The sequence below is a fragment of the Oncorhynchus mykiss genome, chromosome 8 (genome assembly GCF_057628025.1).
Source record: "Oncorhynchus mykiss isolate SJ-2025 chromosome 8, ASM5762802v1, whole genome shotgun sequence".
In the NCBI taxonomy this organism is placed as follows: Eukaryota; Metazoa; Chordata; class Actinopteri; order Salmoniformes; family Salmonidae; genus Oncorhynchus; species Oncorhynchus mykiss.
The window spans coordinates 30,566,264-30,588,520 of NC_143029.1; the positions used below are offsets into that span (position 1 = coordinate 30,566,264).

Consider the following 22,257-nt stretch of genomic DNA (forward strand, 5'->3'; position numbering starts at 1 on the left):
CCATTTTAGACGCAGATATACTGAAAGGAAAGCAGGAATTTGAGCTCATAAGCCTGTGATCCTGATGACAGTGATTATATCCCAGCATTGCCATTATTCTATCCCCTGTGATTACCACAGAGAATTACTGCTCCACTGATGTGGTCCACAGGGGTGATTCCTCATGACTTCCCCCCAACACACACACGGTCGCACAAAGCACACTCACGACAAACAGCCGCACATAACACTTACAAAGACGCACACAGGCGCGGATACACGCTCGCACACACACGCTCGCACACTCTCCTGCCGATCATTACTCTGCTAACGGAGTATTTAGTAGCTAATGGTCATGTTCATCTTCACACACACACACACACACACACACACACACACACACACACACACACACACACACACACACACACACACACACACACACACACACACACACACAGAAGGTGAGGTAAGTCTTAAGTCTGTAGAGGAGCTGTAAGGTTTGCAGACAGTGTTCAGTGGTCTTCGGATCCAGATTAGTGAGCATGGTCCGGTGAGCTCTCACAGACTTGACTTTGTGAATCACGGAAGGTTTCAGCTGGGACTGTCCAAGACTCACTGGTGCTGTGGGCAGCTACTTTACAGGCTTAGTACAGACTGACTGAACAAACCCTTTTAGGACCATTAGGAGACACAGTGAGACTGAACAAACTCCTCCAGGACTACAGAGAGACAAAGTAGATTAGAGACGGAACAAACTCAACTCCTTCAGGAGCAAAGAGACACTATTTTCTATTAGCCCCAGAGAGACACTATACTCCACTTTACTGAGCTGTTCTCATTACACCACTCACTGAGAGAATAAAGTCACGGTGTAATGTTAGCTCTTCTATTGTTCCTGAGCCCATCTGAAAGACAGGAAGAAAGAGCGGATTTGGAGGTCTAGAACCTCTCCTCCTGTTCTCTCTCTCTCTCTCTCTCTCTCTTCTCTGATGTTTTAACCAGAGATGGACAAAAGCAGGTAACAAAAACAACACAAACAGAAAAATACAGCCCTGAGCCACCTGCTGTTGCCATGGAGAGTTAAGCGTTGCCACGGCGATAACATATTTTTTTTGTGCTAACTGCCTGTCTCTTTTGTTCTTTCTCCCCAATTCTCTCTCTCTCTCTCTGTCTCCCCCTCTATTTCCTCTCTCTCTCTGTCTCCCCCTCTATTTCCTCTCTCTCTCTGTCTCCCCAATTCTCTCTCTCTCTCTGTCTCCCCCTCTATTTTCTCTCTCTCTCTGTCTCCTCCACTATTTCCTCTCTCTCTGTCTAATCCTTTATTTCCTCTCTCTCTCTGTCTCCCCCTCTATTTCCTCTCTCTCTGTCTCCTCCACTATTTCCTCTCTCTCTGTCTCCCCCACTATTTCCCCTCTCTCTCTCTGTCTCCTCCTCTATTCTCTCTCTCTCTCTGTCTCCCCCTTTATTTCCTCTCTCTCTCTCTGTCTCCTCCTCTATTTCCTCTCTCTCTATCTGTCTCCCCGTCTATTTCCTCTCTCTCTCTGTCTCCCCCTCTATTTCCTCTCTCTCTCTCTCTCTCTCTCTGTCTCCCCCTATATTTCCTCTCTCTCTCTGTCTCCCCCTCTATTTCCTCTCTCTCTCTGTCTCCCCCTATATTGCCTCTCTCTCTCTGTCTCCCCGTGTATTTCCTCTCTCTCTCTGTCTCCTCCAATATTTCCTCTTTCTCTGTCTCCTCCTCTATTTCCTCTCTCTCTCTGTCTCCCCCTCTATTTCCTCTCTCTCTCTGTCTCCACTATTTCATCTCTCTCTGTCTCCCCCTCTATTTCCTCTCTCTCTCTCTCTCTGTCTCCTCCTCTATTCTCTCTCTCTCTCTCTGTCTCCCCCTCTATGTCCTCGCTCTCTCTGTCTCCCCCTCTCTCTCTCTCTCTCTGTCTCCCCCTCTATTTACTCTCTCTCTCTCTGTCTCCACCTCTATTTCCTCTCTCTCTATCTGTCTCCCCCTCTATTTCCTCTCTCTCTATCTGTCTCCCCCTCTATTTCTTCTCTCTCTCTATCTGTCTCCCCCTCTATTTCCTCTCTCTCTCTATCTGTCTCCCCCTCTATTTCCTCTCTCTCTCTATCTGTCTCCCCCTCTATTTCCTCTCTCTCTCTCTGTCTCCCCCTCTATTTCCTCTCGCTCTATCTGTCTCCCCCTCTATTTCCTCTCTCTCTATCTGTCTCCCCCTCTATTTCCTCTCTCTCTCCCCCTCTATTTCTTCTCTCTCTCTGTCGCTGTCTCCCCCTCTATTTCCCCTCTCTCTATCTCTCTCTCCCTCTATTTCCCCTCTCTCTATCTCTCTCCCCCTCTATTTCCTCTCTCTCTATCTGTCTCCCCCTCTATTTCCTCTCTCTCTCTGTCTGTCTCCTCCTCTATTTCCTCTCTCTCTCTGTCTCCCCCTCTATTTCCTCTTTCTCTGTCTCCCCCTCTATTTCCTCTCTCTCTCTGTCGCCCCCTCTATTTCCTCTCTCTCTCTGTCTCCTCCACTATTTCCTCTCTCTCTGTCTCCTCATCTATTTCCTCGCTCTCTCTGTCTCCCCCTCTATTTCCTCTCTCTCTCTGTCTCCACTATTTCCTCTCTCTCTCTCTCCCCCTCTATTTCCTCGCTCTCTCTCTGTCTCCCCCCTCTCTCTCTCTCTCTCTCTCTCTGTCTCCCCCTCTATTTCCTCTCTCTCTCTCTCTCTGTCTCCCCCTCTATTTCCTCTCTCTCTATCTCTCCCCCTCTATTTCCTCTCGCTCTATCTGTCTCCCCCTCTATTTCCTCTCTCTCTATCGGTCTCCCCCTCTATTTCCTCTCTCTCTCCCCCTCTATTTCCTCTCTCTGTCGCTGTCTCCCCCTCTATTTCCCCTCTCTCTATCTCTCTCCCCCTCTATTTCCTCTCTCTCTATCTGTCTCCCCCTCTATTTCCTCTCTCTCTCTATCTGTCTCCTCCTCTATTTCCTCTCTCTCTCTGTCTCCCCCTCTATTTCCTCTCTCTCTGTCTCCCCCTCTATTTCCTCTCTCTCTCTGTCGCCCCCTCTATTTCCTCTCTCTCTCTCTCCCCCTCTATTTCCTCTCTCTCTCTGTCTCCTCATCTCTTTCCTCTCTCTCTCTGTCTCCCCCTCTATTTCCTCTCTCTCTCTGTCTCCACTATTTCCTCTCTCTCTGTCTCCCCCTCTATTTCCTCGCTCTCTCTCTGTCTCCCCTCTCTCTCTCTATCCCCCCCTCTATTTCCTCTCTCTCTCTCTGTCTCCCCCTCTATTTCCTCTCTCTCTATCTGTCTCCCACTCTATTTCCTCTCTCTCTGTCTCCCCTTCTATTTCTTCTCTCTCTCTATCTGTCTCCCCCTCTATTTCCTCTCTCTCTCTATCTGTCTCCCCCTCTATTTCCTCTCTCTCTCTATCTGTATCCCCCTCTATTTCCTCTCTCTCTCTCTGTCTCCCCCTCTATTTCCTCTCTCTCTATCTGTCTCCCACTCTATTTCCTCTCTCTCTGTCTCCCCTTCTATTTCTTCTCTCTCTCTATCTGTCTCCCCCTCTATTTCCTCTCTCTCTCTATCTGTCTCCCCCTCTATTTCCTCTCTCTCTCTATCTGTATCCCCCTCTATTTCCGCTCTCTCTATCTGTCGCCCCCTCTTTTTCCTCTCTCTCTCTGTCTCCCCCTCTATTTCCTCTCTCTCTCTCTCTGTCTCCCCCTCTATTTCCTCTCTCTCTATCTCTCCCTCTCTATTTCCTCTCTCTCTATCTGTCTCCCCCTCTATTTCCCCTCTCTCTCTCTCTCTCTCTATCTGTCTCCCCCTCTATTTCCTCTCTCTCTCTATCTGTCTCCCCCTCTATTTCCTCTCTCTCTCTATCTGTCTCCCCCTCTATTTCCTCTCTCTCTGTCTCCTCCACTATTTCCTCTCTCTCTGTCTCCTCCTCTATTTCCTCTCTCTCTCTGTCGCCCCCTCTATTTCCTCTCTCTCTCTGTCTCCTCCACTATTTCCTCTCTCCCTGTCTCCTCATCTATTTCCTCTCTCTCTCTGTCTCCCCCTCTATTTCCTCTCTCTCTCTGTCTCCACTATTTCCTCTCTCTCTGTCTCCCCCTCTATTTCCTCGCTCTCTCTCTGTCTCCCCCCTCTCTCTCTCTCTCTCCCTGTCTCCTCATCTATTTCCTCTCTCTCTCTGTCTCCCCCTCTATTTCCTCTCTCTCTCTGTCTCCACTATTTCCTCTCTCTCTGTCTCCCCCTCTATTTCCTCGCTCTCTCTCTGTCTCCCCCCTCTCTCTCTCTCTCTCTCTGTCTCCCCCTCTATTTCCTCTCTCTCTCTCTGTCTCCCCCTCTATTTCCTCTCTCTCTATCTGTCTCCCACTCTATTTCCTCTCTCTCTGTCTCCCCCTCTATTTCTTCTCTCTCTCTCTCTATCTGTCTCCCCCTCTATTTCCTCTCTCTCTCTATCTGTCTCCCCCTCTATTTCCGCTCTCTCTATCTGTCTCCCCCTCTTTTTCCTCTCTCTCTCTGTCTCCCCCTCTATTTCCTCTCTCTCTCTCTCTGTCTCCCCCTCTATTTCCTCTCTCTCTATCTCTCCCTCTCTATTTCCTCTCTCTCTATCTGTCTCCCCCTCTATTTCCCCTCTCTCTCTCTCTCTCTCTATCTGTCTCCCCCTCTATTTCCTCTCTCTCTCTATCTGTCTCCCCCTCTATTTCCTCTCTCTCTCTATCTGTCTCCCCCTCTATTTCCTCTCTCTCTGTCTCCTCCACTATTTCCTCTCTCTCTGTCTCCTCCTCTATTTCCTCTCTCTCTCTGTCGCCCCCTCTATTTCCTCTCTCTCTCTGTCTCCTCCACTATTTCCTCTCTCCCTGTCTCCTCATCTATTTCCTCTCTCTCTCTGTCTCCCCCTCTATTTCCTCTCTCTCTCTGTCTCCACTATTTCCTCTCTCTCTGTCTCCCCCTCTATTTCCTCGCTCTCTCTCTGTCTCCCCCCTCTCTCTCTCTCTCTCTCTGTCTCCCCCTCTATTTCCTCTCTCTCTCTCTGTCTCCCCCTCTATTTCCTCTCTCTCTATCTGTCTCCCACTCTATTTCCTCTCTCTCTGTCTCCCCCTCTATTTCTTCTCTCTCTCTCTCTATCTGTCTCCCCCTCTATTTCCTCTCTCTCTCTATCTGTCTCCCCCTCTATTTCCGCTCTCTCTATCTGTCTCGCCCTCTATTTCCTCTCTCTCTCTCTCTGTCTCCCCCTCTATTTCCTCTCTCTCTATCTCTCCCTCTCTATTTCCTCTCTCTCTATCTGTCTCCCTCTCTATTTCCTCTCTCTCTCTCTCTCTCTCTGTCTCCCCCTCTATTTCCTCTCTCTCTATCTCTCCCTCTCTATTTCCTCTCTCTCTCTATCTGTCTCCCCCTCTATTTCCTCTCTCTCTCTCTCTCTCTCTCTCTCTGTCTCCTCCACTATTTCCTCTCTCTCTGTCTCCTCCTCTATTTCCTCTCTCTCTCTGTCTCCCCCTCTATTTCCTCTCTCTCTCTGTCTCCCCCTCTATTTCCTCTCTCTCTCTGTCTCCACTATTTCCTCTCTCTCTGTCTCCCCCTCTATTTCCTCGCTCTCTCTCTGTCTCCCCTCTCTCTCTCTCTCTCTCTCTCTCCCCCTCTATTTCCTCTCTCTCTCTCTCTGTCTCCCCCTCTATTTCCTCTCTCTCTATCTCTCCCTCTCTATTTCCTCTCTCTCTCTATCTGTCTCCCCCTCTATTTCCTCTCTCTCTCTCTCTCTCTCTCTCTCTGTCTCCTCCACTATTTCCTCTCTCTCTGTCTCCTCCTCTATTTCCTCTCTCTCTCTGTCTCCCCCTCTATTTCCTCTCTCTCTCTGTCTCCACTATTTCCTCTCTCTCTGTCTCCCCCTCTATTTCCTCTCTCTCTCTGTCTCCACTATTTCCTCTCTCTCTGTCTCCCCCTCTATTTCCTCTCTCTCTCTCTCTGTCTCCCCCTCTATTTCCTCTCTCTCTATCTGTCTCCCACTCTATTTCCTCTCTCTCTGTCTCCCCCTCGATTTCTTCTCTCTCTCTCTATCTGTCTCCCCCTCTATTTCCTCTCTCTCTCTATCTGTCTCCCCCTCTATTTCCTCTCTCTCTATCTGTCTCCCCCTCTTTTTCCTCTCCCTCTCTGTCTCCCCCTCTATTTTCTCTCTCTCTCTCTCTCTCTCTCTCTCTCTCTGTCTCCCCCTCTATTTCCTCTCTCTCTATCTCTCCCTCTCTATTTCCTCTCTCTCTATCTGTCTCCCCCTCTATTTCACCTCTCTCTCTCTCTCTCTCTGTCTCCCCCTCTATTTCCTCTCTCTCTATCTCTCCCTCTCTATTTCCTCTCTCTCTCTATCTGTATCCCCCTCTATTTCCGCTCTCTCTATCTGTCTCCCCCTCTTTTTCCTCTCCCTCTCTGTCTCCCCCTCTATTTTCTCTCTCTCTCTCTCTCTCTCTCTCTCTGTCTCCCCCTCTATTTCCTCTCTCTCTATCTCTCCCTCTCTATTTCCTCTCTCTCTATCTGTCTCCCCCTCTATTTCACCTCTCTCTCTCTCTCTCTCTGTCTCCCCCTCTATTTCCTCTCTCTCTATCTCTCCCTCTCTATTTCCTCTCTCTCTCTATCTGTCTCCCCCTCTATTTCCTCTCTCTCTCTGTCTCCCCCTCTATTTCCTCTCTCTCTCTGTCTCCTCCACTATTTCCTCTCTCCCTGTCTCCTCATATATTTCCTCTCTCTCTCTGTCTCCCCCTCTATTGCCTCGCTCTCTCTCTCCTCTCCCTCTCTATCTGTCCCCCCTCTATTTTCTTCTCTGTCTCCTCTCCCTCTCTTCTCCACGCTCCCTCTTTCTTCCTCTTCTCCGCTCTCCCTCTCTTCTCCTCTCTCCCTCTTTTTCCCTCTCTGCTCCTCTATCCCTTTCTCTCTCCCTCTTTCTCCCTCTCTTCTCCTCTATCCCTCTCTCTTTCTAATTATTTTCTTCTTCCGCCAGGCAACAAATAGATTTGTGGTGTGGCTGCACCTGTCTCAGCGCATGTGTTGCCATGGAGGCGTTCCCGTCGCCTAGGCAACCATGCATTAATCGTCTCGCGAGGGGCTAACTCGTGGCAGACGGTCGTTCAGCCCTCCTCCCGCTCTCTCCCTCTCTAGTCCCTCGAGACTCCCTCTCCTCCCCGCTCGCTTCCCTCCTCCCCCATCCAGATGCCGATAGGGTGTGAAGGAATGCGCCAGGGAGCTGACCTGATACCCAGCATGCTCTACTCTGTCTCTCTTCCTCCTCCTTCCCATCCTCCCTCTCATGGAACCCCTAAATGTTCTGCATGCCATGCACAATCATTCAGGAGCAGAGTAAGTCATTGGTGGAAGGTGGAACTGAGAAATGTGAGCTCTCTGAGGCACAACAATGGAGGTAGACAAAGAAAACACATGTGAATCTGTCTCCCCCCCCCCCCTTCCTCCCCCTCCCTCCCTCCCTCCCATTGTATACACCACTGAGATAATCCTGGCCCCACAAAGCCCTCTGCACGCTCTCTGTACCATAATCACTGACCTGACTTTGATACCATCACAATGCCCCTCACTGAAGGACACAGACAAACATGCCTCCTCTCCAATAGCCCTGTCCGTTTCCACACATGGGTTCTTCTGTGTGCGTGTGCGCGCGCATGTGGGCTACTGAGTCAAAGTGCCGCTAGGGACCCCGGGCGTGAAGTCTCTGTCAATAGAAAACGTATTCGCCTTATTCCTCTTTCTCATGCTGTATAATGTAATGGAGAAACTGACATCTTTCCCTTTTCTACCAGCATCCGGAAACTGGCCTCCAATTTGTTCCACCTCCCCATCCCTCATTGTTAAAAATGACACTTTTACGTTTTACACTGAGCCAATTATTCGGTCTTACACAGTCCAGTGGTTCTGCGAGCCAACCTGCCCACTGACTGGCTGACCGATGGAGGGCCAGAGAGAAGAAAGAGAGAAAAAACTGAAAAAGCTTTATAGTGGTTTTCTCTGACATAGCTACCCACTGGGGTGACCAGAGAGGAGAGAAAACGAGAGGAATGAGAGGTGGGAGAATGGAGAGAAGAGAGGAGGAAAGGAAGGTAAGGGATAGGGACAGAGTTGTAAAAGGGGGGAACAAAGAATTATAGAAGCAGATAAGAAGAGGGGGATGTGAGGAGGTAGGAAGGGAAGGAACGGGGGAAACTGGGGGGGGAATGTCAATGACAAATTGGGGTGGCAAGGGGTCAAAAAGAGAGGGAGAGAATAAGGGACACAAGGGAAGTGTGTGTGTGTGTGTGTGTGTGTGTGTGTGTGTGTGTGTGTGTGTGTGTGTGTGTGTGTGAGAGAAAGCGAGAGGTGTGTAGCTACCTGTGATATGCCTTAGGGAAAGAGGGAAGAAGTGGGTGAACGATATGAAGAAGGTATAAAAGACAGAATGAAGAAAGTGTGTGAAGTGTGAGAGGTATGTAAGCTACCTGTGATACGCCTGAGGAGAGGTGGGGGGAGAGGTGGAGGGGGTAACCAGTCCTGGGGAGTAGGGGTGGTACGGGGTCTTCTTCAAAGCCTGGATCAGGTTGTTTCGGTACTCTGGATCTATGGACCACAACGAGCCTTTACCTATACTCTGAGAGAGGGAAGGAGAGAGTGAGGGAGAGAGAGAGAGAGTGAGGGATAGAGAGAGTGAGGGAGAGAGAGAGAGAGAGAGGCAGAGAGAAAAGAGGATGGTTAGTATTATTTAACTAACAACATGGAAACAGAAGCATTGACCATTTGAACCATGGCTACATGACAGTTGTTGCTCTCAGTATCCACTGTCCCTGGAAAACCAGCCTACATCATAGACACACCAGACCACAAACAAACACGGAGACACAGAGCAGAACAAACAGGTCCAAAGCACAAGCTCAGTCAACATCCAGCACCACAACCCTCTCCATATGTCCTGCCTTTCTGTTGTTGTCAGCGACTTAATGCCCCTAGTTCTATTCACAAAGTCTCTCTGTCACTCTCTCTCTCTTCTTACTTTCTCCCCCTCTCTCTCTCCCTCCCTCCCCCTGATGTTCTCTCTCCCTCCCTCTGCCTCTCTCTCTCCCTCCCTCTGCCTCTCTCTCTCCCTCCCTCTGCCTCTCTCTCTCTCCCTCCCTCCCTCTGCCTCTTTCTCTCCCTCCCTCCCTCTGCCTCTCCCTCTCTCCCTCCCTCTGCCTTTCCCTCCCTCTGCCCCTCTCCCTCTCCTTCCCCCTCTCTCGCTTCTTACTTTCTCCCCCTCTCTCTCTCCACCCATCCCTCTCTCTCCCTCCCTCCCCCTGACGCTCTCTCTCCCTCCCTCTGCCTCACTCTCTCTCCCTCCCTCTGCCTCTCTCTCTCTCTCTCCTTCCCTCTCTCTCGCCCCTCTTCTCCTTCACTTTCTTACAGAGTTGTGCTGCAGACCAGATCCCAACCAGATGAAGCACATTGAAACAGAACATGACTGAATCCATTAGGAAAACTCCGGAAATACAGTACCTCTCAAACATCACCCCAGGACTCATACATATCACACAAATGTACATTCTATCAGAAGATATGTCTTCAAGGCATATTAGTCTTAATATATTCTCTGCAGTGATAGTGTGTGTGTGTGTGTGTGTGTGTGTTATTGCAGTGATATTTCCATTTTCCAAAGTGAAACATCACCACAGAGCACTTGGTTAAGACAGGAGGAGAGTTTTCCATTCCAGAGGGGTTGTGCTGTTCTATTTTAGAACTCCCCCCGCCCAATGAAGACGTCTACTTCCCCTCAGTGCCGTTGGAGAGACACACACACACAACCCCCATGCAACTTCTTACTTCACTACTCCGATCACGCCTGCCAAATAGACAGTAGAAAGACAATGGAGTGACGAGAGTGCGAAGAGTGTGTGTGTGTGCGTGTTCAAAAGTTCAAAGTGACTTAGTCATGCCTGCGTACCTTTTCCATATGGGTAGTCCTGGGAATTGAACCCGTTGTCAACGCCATCCTCTACCAACTGAGCTAATATAATCAATCCCATCACTGTGACTTTTTCTGTGTTTTGTTAAAGGACAGAGTATATAGACTTCATTACAAGCACTAGGTTGTAATATTTAGGCCTCATATGTTTACAGGCATGTGTGTGTACCCAGTCCAGCCACTTCCCCTGTGGTGTCTGACATTACCCAGCATGCCTAGCTCCCTAGTGTGGGTCTAGTACAGCTAGAGATGCCTTCCCTGGAGAGTATGATAGTACACCCAACCATGCACACACGAATACACACACACACACACACACACACACACACACACACGCACCATGACATCACTCACATCTCACCCCCGCAGAGGTGACCCTGCCGGCCCAAATTTCCCCCTCGCACTCTCCCGCCAGTCCACTGCGTGTGTGTGCATATGTGTGTGTGTGTGCATATGTGTGTGTGTGTGTTTGTGTGTGTGTGTTTGTGTGTGAGCACGCCGCTTGGCAGCCTGTTAAATCGATGCTCCCAACATTAGAGTTGTCTGCTGACCTCACCACCCCCAACCACCAATCAGCAGACAGCTCCACAGCCCCCGGGTCGATGGGCCAATCAGAGCTCCACAGCCCTCGGTCGATGGGCCAATCAGAGCGCAGAACTCGCCTAGGCAACAGGCAACAGCAGGGGGTGGAGAGGAGGTGCTGAACTATGTCAGTGTTGGCAGATTAGGATGAACTTTACCACTAGACATTTGATCTGGGACCAGTTTCTTGTTTTTAAAAACTCATGGCTATGGTTAGTATTTGGGGAGGGTAAACCGATCCCACAGCACATCCTGCCATGGGTCCCAGAGTAACGTCTAACCTGAGAGGAGTAGTGGTGGTGGAGTGTTGTTGGCAAAGAAAGTGACCCCAAGTCTTGTTAATGGGTGTTATTCTTTTTTGTAAGCTAATGAGGTCCAACCAACAGTATGCAGTAACCCCTCGCCCCCCCAAAAAAATAAGTGTTTTGCAGCTGCACCCTTCTCTCTCCCTCTCCTCCCTTCACCCCCTCCAACTCCTCTCCCAGAACATGCATTGGTGCCATTCTCAAAACCCCACTGGAGGTTTCTTGCACAGCTCCATTAGGTGGAACTGGTTTATCCTCATTCACCCACACAACACCAGATCAGCGTCTCAAATGGCACTCTATTCCCTATACCCTACATAGTGCACTAGACCTATGGGCCCTGGTGAAAAGTAGTGCAGGGAATAGGGAATAGGATGCAATTTGGGATGCAACACCAGGCCTGTTTCTCCTGCAGGTGTGTGTCAGCCACGGTAGCAGGGAATTAGGGCTTTAGACCCAGGACAAGTGAGGCTGAAGGGACTGGTTACTGGTGTCAGCTACACTAAGCCAAAAGTATGTGGACACCTCCTCGTCGAACATCTCATTCCAAAATCATGGGCATTAATATGGAGTTGGTCCTCCCTTTGCAGCTGTAACAGCCTCCACTCTTCTGGGAAGGCTTTCCAATAGATGTTGGAACATTGCTGCGAGGACTTGCTTCAAATCAACCACAAGAGCATTAGTGAGGTCGGGCACTGATGTTGGGCGATTAGGCCTGGCTCGCAGTCGGCGTTCCAATTCATCCCAAAGGTGTTCAACGGGGTTGAAGTCAAGGCTCTGTGCAGGCCAGTCAAGTTCTTCCACACCAATCTCAACAAACCATTTCTGTATGGACCTCACTTTGTGCACGGGGGCATTATCATACTGAAACAGGAAAGGGCCTTCCCCAAACTTTTTCCACAAAGTTGGAGTCACAGAATCGTCTAGAATGTCATTGTATGCTGTAGCATTAAGATTTCCCTTCACTGGAACTAAGGGGCCTAGGCAGCACCATGAAAAACAGCCCCAGACCATTATTCCTCCTCCACCAAACGTTACAGTAGGGACTATGCATTCAGGCAGGTAGTGTTCTCCTGGTATCCATCAAACCCAGATTCGTCCATCAGACTGACAGATGGTGAAGCGTGATTCATCACTTCAGAGAACGCGTTTCCACTGCTCCAGGGTCCAATGGCAGCAAACTTTACACCACTCCAGCCAACGCTTGGAATTTTGCATGGTGATCTTAGGCCTGTGTGCAGCTGCTTGGCCATGGAAACCCATTTCATGAAGCTCCCGACGACCAGTTCTTGTGCTGACGTTGCTTCCAGAGGCTGCTTGGAACTCGGTAGTAAGTGTTGCAACCGAGGACAGGCGATTTTTAAGTGCTTCAGCGGTCCCGTTTGGTGAGCTTGTGTGGCCTACCACTTCATGGCTGAGCCGTTGTTGCTCTTAAACGTTTCCACTTCACAATAACAGCACTTACAGTTGACCGGGGCAGCTCTAGCAGGGCATACATTTGACAAACTGACTTGTTGGAAAGCTGGCATCCTATGACGGTGCCACATTGAAAGTCACTGAGCTCTTCAGTAAGGCCATTCTACTGCCAATGTTTGTCTATGGAGATTGCATGGCCGTGTGCTCAATTTTATACACCTGTTAGCAATGAAATAACTGGCTGAAATAACCAAATCCCCTAATTTGAAGGGCTGTCCACATCCTTTTGGCCATGTAGTGTGTGTTCTTAGCATGGTTACATGTACTTCAGAGGCACTGAGGTATGGAAATAACCCTGCCGTTAACAGGGAATGGCTAGAATTTAGGTGACAGATTTATTCAGGATTGGTTCACAGTGGAGAAGATGGCCCTTCGTGCCAGCCCTCGCAATGGGGATGAGTGAGAGATGTATCTGGATATATAGCTGCGTTTACCAGCAGAGACGAGTCCCACTAGTTTACATTGAGTGTTTCTCTCTCTGACGTCGCTCAACTAAAAACAACAGTGCCTAGGCTATTTCAATTTGGGTTGGCTGGTCACCACTATTTCCCCCCCCCCCTGTCTTGGTGTCTTGGAAAGAGCCTTGTTCCTAGAAGAACCAGCTGCATGTGTGCTCAGTGTTCTGTGCCGACACTACGACCCAACCCAACCTGGTTCCACGCCACTGCCCATCTGTGTTTATAAAGTGTTCTGGGAAGGCTGCCGGAAACCCTGAAGTCACATGGCTCCAGGAGGTAGAAGTTGACCTTAACAACAGATCTAGGATCAGATAAATAGAAACCCAATGCTAGCTTTAACCCTTAGGGAAAGAAACAAAAAAAATATCTGAGCTGGTTACACAGACATCACCGATGACTTGACATGGACCAAAACCATCACCACTCTTGTCAAAATGGTGCAACACGGTCTCTACTTCCTAAGGCGGCTTAGGAAACACGGCACGGCACCTCTCCGAGTACTACTTCTGCACCATGGAGAGTATCCTGACTAGTCACATCACGGCCTGATACGGCAATTGCTCCGTCCACAACCACAAGGCCCTCCAGCCGGTGTTGAAGAAGGCTCAGTACATCACTGGGACTGTGCTCCCACCCATCTAGAATATCTACTAGAAACGGTGCCAGAGGAAGGCCCACAGCATCGTCAAGGACCCCACACGCTCCAGCCACGAGCTGTTTACTCCCTCACCGTTGGGCAGATGGTATCGGAGCATGACGTCTGATCCCAATAGACTCAGAGACCGTTTCTATCTACAAGCAATCAGACTGCTGAACACTTGAACTGGACTGACCATCTGCACTGACTCTCTGCACACAAACACACACACACGCTACACACACACACACATCACAACGGCTGCTACCACAATCGTATTTACTATTGCTAATACTGCACAATTTAAACACTTGCCTGGAGTGCCTGGATACAGCCCTTAGCCGTGGTATATTGGTAATATACCACAACCCCCCGAGGTGCCTTATTGCTATTATAAACTGGTTACCAATGTAATTAGAGCAGTAACAACTAAATGTTTTGTCATACCCATGGTTTACGATCTGATATATCACGGCTGTCAGCCAAATCAGCATTCAGGGCTTAAACCACCCAGTTTAGAACAAAACTTAAATCTTGAAACACATGTCTTAATAGACACTATTAACAGAAAAAGACAGAAAAGCACTGATTGTAAAGAGTACGCACAGAGTGGTGTAGGCTAAAGAGCTGCATTCCAGAGGGCATCCCACGGGACCTGTGGCCAGGCTGAGAGCATTTTTCATGCTGCGGTCAGGAGCGGGCGGTCAGACAGACAATTATGGAATTAAAATATGTTTTAGTCCCGCAGATTATTGAGAACGGTCGTCTTTCTGTCTTGTACGTGTTCTCGTGTTAAAGCACCTGTTTGTTAGCAATATTCACAAACTCAAATAGCCTAATTCTTGCTGATTTACATTCAGTGGCCTACCTTCCCTCTCTTTCTTGAGGCGTGCAAGATCAAATACGTCTATATGTGTGATCTCAAAACGGCTGGGACCTGGGCTGCTACACCTACAATAACGGGACTGCAGTCCGATTCGGGACCACTTCTTGCGGGAGCGGGTTGGTGTCAGTCAAGAAGTCAGCAGGAGGGGGCGCAGTACGGAAAGCAGCAGGAGGGGGCGCGGTATGAAAAGCAGGAGGAGGGGGCGCGGTATGAAAAGCAGCAGGAGGGGGCGTGGTACGAAAAGCAGCAGGAGGGGGCGCGGTATGAAAAGCAGCAGGAGGGGACGCGGTACGAAAAGCAGGAGGAGGGGGCGCGGTATGAAAAGCAGCAGGAGGGGGCGCGGTACAAAAAGCAGCAGGAGAGGGCGCGGTATGAAAAGCAGCAGGAGGGGGCGCGGTACGAAAAGCAGCAGGAGGGGGCGCGGTATGAAAAGCAGCAGGAGGGGGCGCGGTACAAAAAGCAGCAGGAGGGGGCGCGGTACGAAAAGCAGCAGGAGGGGACGCGGTACGAAAAGCAGCAGGAGGGGACGCGATACGAAAAGCAGCAGGAGGGGGCGCGGTATGAAAAGCAGCAGGAGGGGGCGCGGTACGAAAAGCAGCAGGAGGGGGCGCAGTACGAAAAGCAGCAGGAGCGGGATGAAGAAAATCAGTCCCACAGCAGACCTCTAGTCCAGGCCAACTCAGTCTGTCAACGAGAGAAAGAAAGAGAGAAAGAGAGAGACAGACAGACAGACAGACAGACAGACAGACAGACAGAATGGAAGACAGAGAGAAAGAGAGGAGTTGTATGCTCCCCACATCTGTTTCCTCTGTTACATAAACTGTACTCTGTAGTCTGGGACCCACTAGGAAAAGAAGGCAGAGAGGAGAGAGAGAGGGGGGGAGGGGGGAGGATATTAAATGGTCCTGCTGTTACTGACCCTAATACTGTATACCTCTTCAACCAACCACATACCAGGGATCCGGGTGTTGCCATGGTTCTAAGATGCATCATAGTATAATGGCAGACAAGGTTATATCAGAGAACTCTTTGTTCCAAATACATTGAAGAGTCATTGAAAACATAGGATCTGTTTTTCTTCATCTGCTGTGACCAACCCTACACTCTTTGTAAAGAAGGATGTAGAACCTAAAAGGGTTCTTCAGCTGTCCCCATACACTTTAAAAAGCAAAAGGTTCCTGGAGTGTCCTTCAGGGGTTCTTCAAATTGAAACTGTGGGGGAACCCCTATAAGTTCTTTAAAGAACCCCTTTTAATGGATCCTCAAAGAACCTTTTGGGGTTCATTTTGAACTACCCCCCCCCCCCCCCCCCCCCTATTACTATTATTAATATTAATAATAATATGCATAAGAATCACAACAATAACACGGTATTTTAGTTCTCAGTGTTTATTATGATTTTAGAGGCAAAGCAGAATAAAACAATCTAAATATGAGGTAAACTCCCAGCAGAGCCCCAAGTCCAATGGTGTGATGATGTTAATGTGTTGATGTTCTCTGTATCCATAGCCAGAATGATTTTGCAGAGCATGGTGATCAAACAGGTTTCCTGTTATATTCATCAGAGGTGTAGGGAGGGTGAAGTCTGTGAATCCCAAAGAATAGTAATTATACAGATGATTAATAAAACATGCACACTACAGTATTCATACCTTGTTTTTTGTGGTAAATGGGAATGAAAACAACGGCTTTGATAATGGTTTTCATATACCATGTCCATAATGTAGAGGCCTATGGGATATTCATTGAAGAGGTAAGAGAGGAATATGGTAAATGTGATCTGCATAATAACATACCAACAGCTACTGACATACCTTTGTATGCCTCCTCGTCTTCATACCTGCAGACACAGACGCAAAGGTGAGCAGTTTAGTCATCTGCACTCAATACAGCTAGCCTTCAAAATATTCTTACCTCTTTGTTGATTGATATCCATTGACTTGTGTCCATTTTCTGTTTTTGAAAGATTGGCACAAATATGAAAAGATAGATGGTATCATCATTAAACAAAATAAATGTAGATCATACAAAGGACAAACCTTACCTTAAATTGAAGAGATCTTTACGTTTTTCAGTGAAGTGCCTGCACCTAAATGTTTCAGTTGGGCAGTTAGGTTCCTGCAAGAACCCCCACCAACTAAGGAGATACCTCGATGAACCCCACCTCCTATTGGGTTCTTGGAAGAACCTACTGGGGGCCACGTTCAGTGCCAAGAACTCTAAGGTTCTTAGAAGAACCCTTGTTGAACCCCACATTTTTAGAGTGCAAGAGAGCCCTATGAAAAACCCTTTTAGGTTCCAGGTAGAAACCTTTTGAGTTCCATGTAGACCCTGAAACACCCCTTTTACCAGAGATCTGTTGCTATGGATCTTGAGTTAGCCTGGTTACCAGTCTGTTTCCACTTTAGCCAACAATGAAAACAGAGATTTAGTTCAAAGTTGTTTCATTGTCTGATCCCAATACCCTGGGAAAGCGTTGAGAGTATTGCATTGACCAAATCGCTCTTTTTGAACTGCTTCTCATACAGAACTGTTTCTTCATAACCCACTTTTCAGCTTTGATTTCATAACCAATATAAAGCTGCGTGTGTGTGTGTGTGTGTGTATTATGAGCACAACACCGTGTCCTGTCATTAAGGCTTCTCATTCACCAATGGAGGAATCCTGTTTGTAAACAACACCATGGAAACCATGAGACTTGAGCCCTCTGACTGTCTCGCACAGACACACGCGCACACACACACACACACACACACACACACACACACACACACACACACACACACACGCACACACACGCACACACACGCACACACGCGCACACACGCGCACACACGCACACACACGCACACACACACACACACACACACACACACACACACACACACACACACACACACACACACACACACACACACACACACACACTAAGCTAACCCCAGTCAGTAGTCTTGTCGTCTACCTGAATATGACCCAGAAACACACTCTCTGGAACAAATCGTGTCTTGTCATAATAATCTCCACCTCTCTAAATTAATGGAAATATAATTTGGTGCATTTGCAAAAAAAAGGCTTTTTTATTCCAAGCCAAGGCCTAGCAAGGACTTAGCCCGTGGACCCAGCAAGGACTTAGCCCATGGACCCAGCAAGGACTTAGCCCGTGGACCCAGCAAGGACTTAGCCCGTGGACCCAGCAAGGACTTAGCCCGTGGACCCAGCAAGGACTTAGCCCGTGGACCCAGCAAGGACTTAGCCCGTGGACCCAGCAAGGACTTAGCCCGTGGACCCAGCAAGGACTTAGCCCGTGGACCCAGCAAGGACTTAGCCCGTGGACCCAGCAAGGACTTAGCCCGTGGACCAACCAAGACTGTTCACTATACTAAACCCCAATCCAATTGGAAGATTTTCCCTCCCCACTAGCTTGATGTTAATGTGGAATATAAGGCCATGTAAAAAATGCTTACCCGACCCGTACTGCTCAATCCAGAGATAAACAGACAGAGGAAAGGCATTTAAAAGGGAAAGAAAAACTGGACAAACAGCTTCTCCTTAGAAAGACAGTAGCTGAATGCAATAGTAACGTTAGTCTTTCCTCGAAATTACACAGTTGACATCGTTATGATTCCATACAAAGCAGCCTTTTTTCTCAGGTAAAATAGCTGTTTTTAAGACCAGGCACATATTCGTGTGTGTATACTGAGGTATGCGTCTTTATGTAACGATGTATTTTCTGTTCCTGTAACAGTTGGTAGTCAGTTTGGGCTGAGCGGTTATTTGACAGAATTGGAGAGTGAACTAATTGGCTGTCTTAAACTGTCTGTGTGAGAGGAAAAAAAATGTCCCTGCCAACTGCACCTTTCTGTCCTTGCCATCACACACCCACACACACACACACACACACATTCTTGTACATACCCAAGGGCGGGCACACACACTCAAAGTCAGTATAGCCAAATCAGTTTCCCCGTCTCCACAGCAACAGCATACTTTTATGTCAACTGCAACCTAGTTACTATGGAGATATGTATACAAGGAAAACTCTATGCAGTTGTAGTCAAGGGGCCAGATGACAGAGTAACTTAAGGGCAGACACGCGCACACACACACACACACACACACACACACACACACACACACGATACAGTTTGTACATTTTGTCCTTCCACATATCACATTCACTCACAAGGGAAAGGATGTGGTTCATGTGCTGGGCAAATGTAGTTAAGAGCTCACAAGTTCATTTCATAAAGAATCTAATGCACAAGCTAAAGCCTGTATAGTGTACATAATATAAGCCTTATGGGTAATTATATGCCTGAGGGAGCGAAAATATATTTTTGGCATCTCGGATTGTTCTGGCAATTCTCACATATGAACTTCATTAGAAGACACATGGTGTCTGGCTACAGGGGTGCTCTGCTCTTGTGCTCTGTAATACGAACTTTCAATTCTTTCTTAGACTTCCCAAGATAATAATAGCCACATGGGGCACTTGAGTAAATAGACCACAAATTTTGTTTTACAGGAAATTCTACCCCCGTGACATACATTTTCTTTCCCGTACGAGGGCGAAGAAAGAAATGCATCACAGTGAACTGTCCCCTGTAGCCAGATACTTTAATGCGGTCAAACATGATGTGTGCCAACTGAGGTTCCAGGGCTTAGAAGTTGTACAGCCACTTAAATGAGGAAGTGACAGAGAAGAATTTCTATGTCTTACAAATAGAGCCGTAGAGGCTTGAATGAAGAACTTCTGTTAGGTTTCTGCCTTTGAGCAACAGGATCTTTGGTGGAAAACAGTAGGAAATGTGTGTAAATAATGTATGTCAATAATGATTGTGAATAATGATTGTGAAAAAAAGAAAGCAGCAGTACTCCAACGTGACGTCATCTGTAAATATGGGTGGATGTCTGTTGTTCTCCAAACGCTCGGCTGTCGCCGAAACACGTCCCTTAGTTCTGACCTCTGCTGCAGAACAATTCAACCAGCTCCGGAACAGCCTCACGCCAGAATTGGACGTTCAGCCATGTTCCTCAAACGCCAGCTTTCAAAGTTGCCCCAAAAGTCAAATTTGGAAGCGTTTTCACGTCATCCTCAGACATGGATGGATGTCGAATAATGACTTTTATCACGGGTGACCTGGCTGAAGAAATAAGACATTAAAATGTAAAGAAGAGCTCAGTGAGTGTGGGTTATAACCCTTTCTTCCAGTATTTATTTACATTTTCCCAGATGATATCTGATATCTATTGACATGAATGTTAATACAACTTTTAGTATTAATTGGTTATGGGAATTATTTTCCTAATTAGTATATATGGTATATGTAACCAGCTCCTGAAATAGGAGAATGATTAGTGAAATATTTAAGCCTTTAGATGAAACCAGATCTAGATTTAAATCAAAACTGAAATGGCTGTTCCCTCCAGAGAACGCCAAACTTCTGCTTTTTAGTTGGAATTCAGTGAGATGATGAAGTATTGATAAAGCAATTCCTTGTACATGTGTAGACAAAATACTGAATATGTTTGACTCGGAGATTGAAATGGCTGTTCTCCTGATAACTGAATTTGAAATGCGTCCAAGCACCTCAAACAAACAAAGAGATAGAGAGAGAGAGCGAGAGAAAGAGAGCGAGAGAGTGTGGTGCAGCTGTGTGTGTGTGTGTGTGTGTGTGTGTGTGTGTGTGTGTGTGTGTGTGTGAGTGTGCGTGTGTGTGTGTGTGTGTGTGTGTGTGTGTGTGTGTGTGTGTGTGTGTGAGCGTGTGCGTACGTGTGTGTGTGTCTTTGCTAGCCTCCTCCTTACCTGGCTCCTATCCTTGTCCACCTTCTTGAAACACTTATTAAGCGACAGATTGTGGCGTACCGAGTTCTTCCAACCAGTAGGGGCGCTAGCGAAATACGGGAAATGCTCCAGGATCCAACCATAGATATCTTTCACCGGCAGCCTCTTGGATGGTGCGTCCTCTATTGCCATGAAGATCAGACAGCTGAACGAGTACGGAGGCTTCCGATTGGCTCCCGTGGCCAGGTCGTATTGGGAAGAATCACATGGGTCGGGGGAAGGGGAGGAGGAGGAGGGGGAGTGGGGGGGTAGAGGGTGACCGTCGGGGTCCTGCAGGGGGGAGACGGAGCGGAGCCCCGAGTGAGAGAAGCTGTTGAGAAGGTCTGTGCTCTCGTGGAGCCAGGAGAGGCTGGTGAGCTCCTCGTCCTCGGCTTTGGAGAAGGATGCCGACAGAGACAGGGACAGGTCGGCTGCCTCCGCCTCCCTGTAGAGGGGACTCAGACCCCGGGTCGCTCCCAAACCACTGCTGGGGCTCTGGGCCTTCTTACTGGGCGGCATGGTGGGTCCCATCCAGCCCTGGACTCTCTCCTGGATGGGGGAGGGGAGAAGAGCACAAGACTGGGTTACTATGAATCAAGTCATGTCTGCAACTCTGATGCTTCTACAGTGGGTTTTGAGACAGTTTTGATGGGATCCTCAGAAATGGTTGCTGTAACAATCACACCAACCATTGGAGATAAGATGAGCGTTAGAATGCATTAGTTAACTGCAGATGAATTGCTAGAACAGTAGCTAAATTGACTGCATAGTAAATGCTTATATCCTGTGTTAGGTGTCGTCTTCTGTCGGTAAGATGATCGCAAGATGGAAATGAACACACACACACACACACACACACACACACACACACACACACACACACTAGGATAAGATTAATCCCAGCAGGAGATATGTAGTAGCCAGCTCACCCTGTGTGATCATGCTATGAGCCAAGGAAATCATCCCCCGATCTGACTCTTCTCTCTGGCTGATTGACGGACAGCTGTCAACATCCATCCCCTTTCCCCCCTAGCTATGACAGCTGTCACGTTGCCATGGCTCCCGGCCCCCTCTGAGCCGCTTTCACCACAGAACAACAGCCCTGCGTCTCAAATGGCACCCTATTTCCTATATAGTGCACTACTTTTGACCAGGGCCCTATGGGCCCACTATGAAGGGAATAGGGTGCTATTTGGGAAGCTACTCTTCTTTCCTGCTCTGATAATTCTTCTTCACCGAGTTACATGGACTGAGCTATATATATATATAGAATAGAACACATGTATTTACTGTAGGTTGTACGGTAGACAATGTATGATTATGGCCACCAAGCACTAGCCTACGGTTTTGACATCTGTCGATAGGTTTTCTCTTGCCCTCATAAAAATACGCATTGGACTATAGACTCTATTCTGTAGAGTAGTTTGAAGTATCAAGCTTTATTCGTCGTATGTAGGGGAAACGCATGGTATACATCGTCCAACGAAATGCTTTCTTGCAGGTTCCTTCTCGGCAACGCAACATACAATACTAAATAGTAAAAAAAAACAAGAATACAAACAAAGTAAACGTCTCAGTAGAATAGATTAGACATTTTAGCAGAAGTATAATACAGGAAGGCACGTTTATAGTCCAATATTTACACATGTATTGAGGGGGTATAAATTGAGCAGGAGAATAGGAGTCTGGTAGTCAGTCCAGTCAGATGGCTTGTAGATAGAAACTGTCTCGGAGCCTGTTAGTCATACATTGTATGTGTGCTGTGGACATGGCCACCGAACAGCCTAAACCGGCTTTCGATTCCAAGCGGCTTTCAGATAGGCAGATGTATCTGATCGTTGGGTTGCTATTTGGATTTGCTCCCGACATTTCTTCATTTCTGGATTGTGTGTATTGTTTTTGTACAGCTAGCTGCAGTATTACTGCACAGTTGCAGCTAGAAACACACGCATTTCACTGCACCTGTGATGACATCCGCAGACGTGTTCGCGACCAATAAAGTTTGATTTGATTGGACCTTTTCTTCCTCCATAAATGTCTGTAGGCTGCATGGACCATGGCAGTCACATATGTGCTTATACGACAACCAAACAGTAGCCTAGAGCAGGTTCATCTGTCATCTAGCTTCCAGTCTGTAGATATCTGTTATCTA

General features: G+C 48.0%; 1 protein-coding gene across 5 annotated transcripts in view; it reads right to left on the reverse strand.

Annotated features, from left to right (window-relative positions):
- Nucleotides 1–22,257, reverse strand: part of LOC110529224 (forkhead box protein N3) — a 56,577-nt gene that overhangs the window by 14,508 nt on the left and 19,812 nt on the right. For 2 of the 5 annotated variants that reach the window (XM_036985251.2, XM_036985252.2), the window contains exons 2-3: nt 20,088–20,654; nt 8,445–8,593 (exon numbers count right to left, since the gene is read on the reverse strand). In XM_036985251.2, the coding sequence (XP_036841146.2) occupies nt 8,445–8,593; nt 20,088–20,654 (716 nt within the window). Of the gene's footprint in view, nt 1–8,444; nt 8,594–15,654; nt 15,867–16,095; nt 16,122–16,195; nt 19,426–20,087; nt 20,655–22,257 lie in introns of those variants that run through there. The other 3 variants (XR_016497732.1, XM_090243151.1, XM_090243152.1) reach the window with 3 other exon arrangements.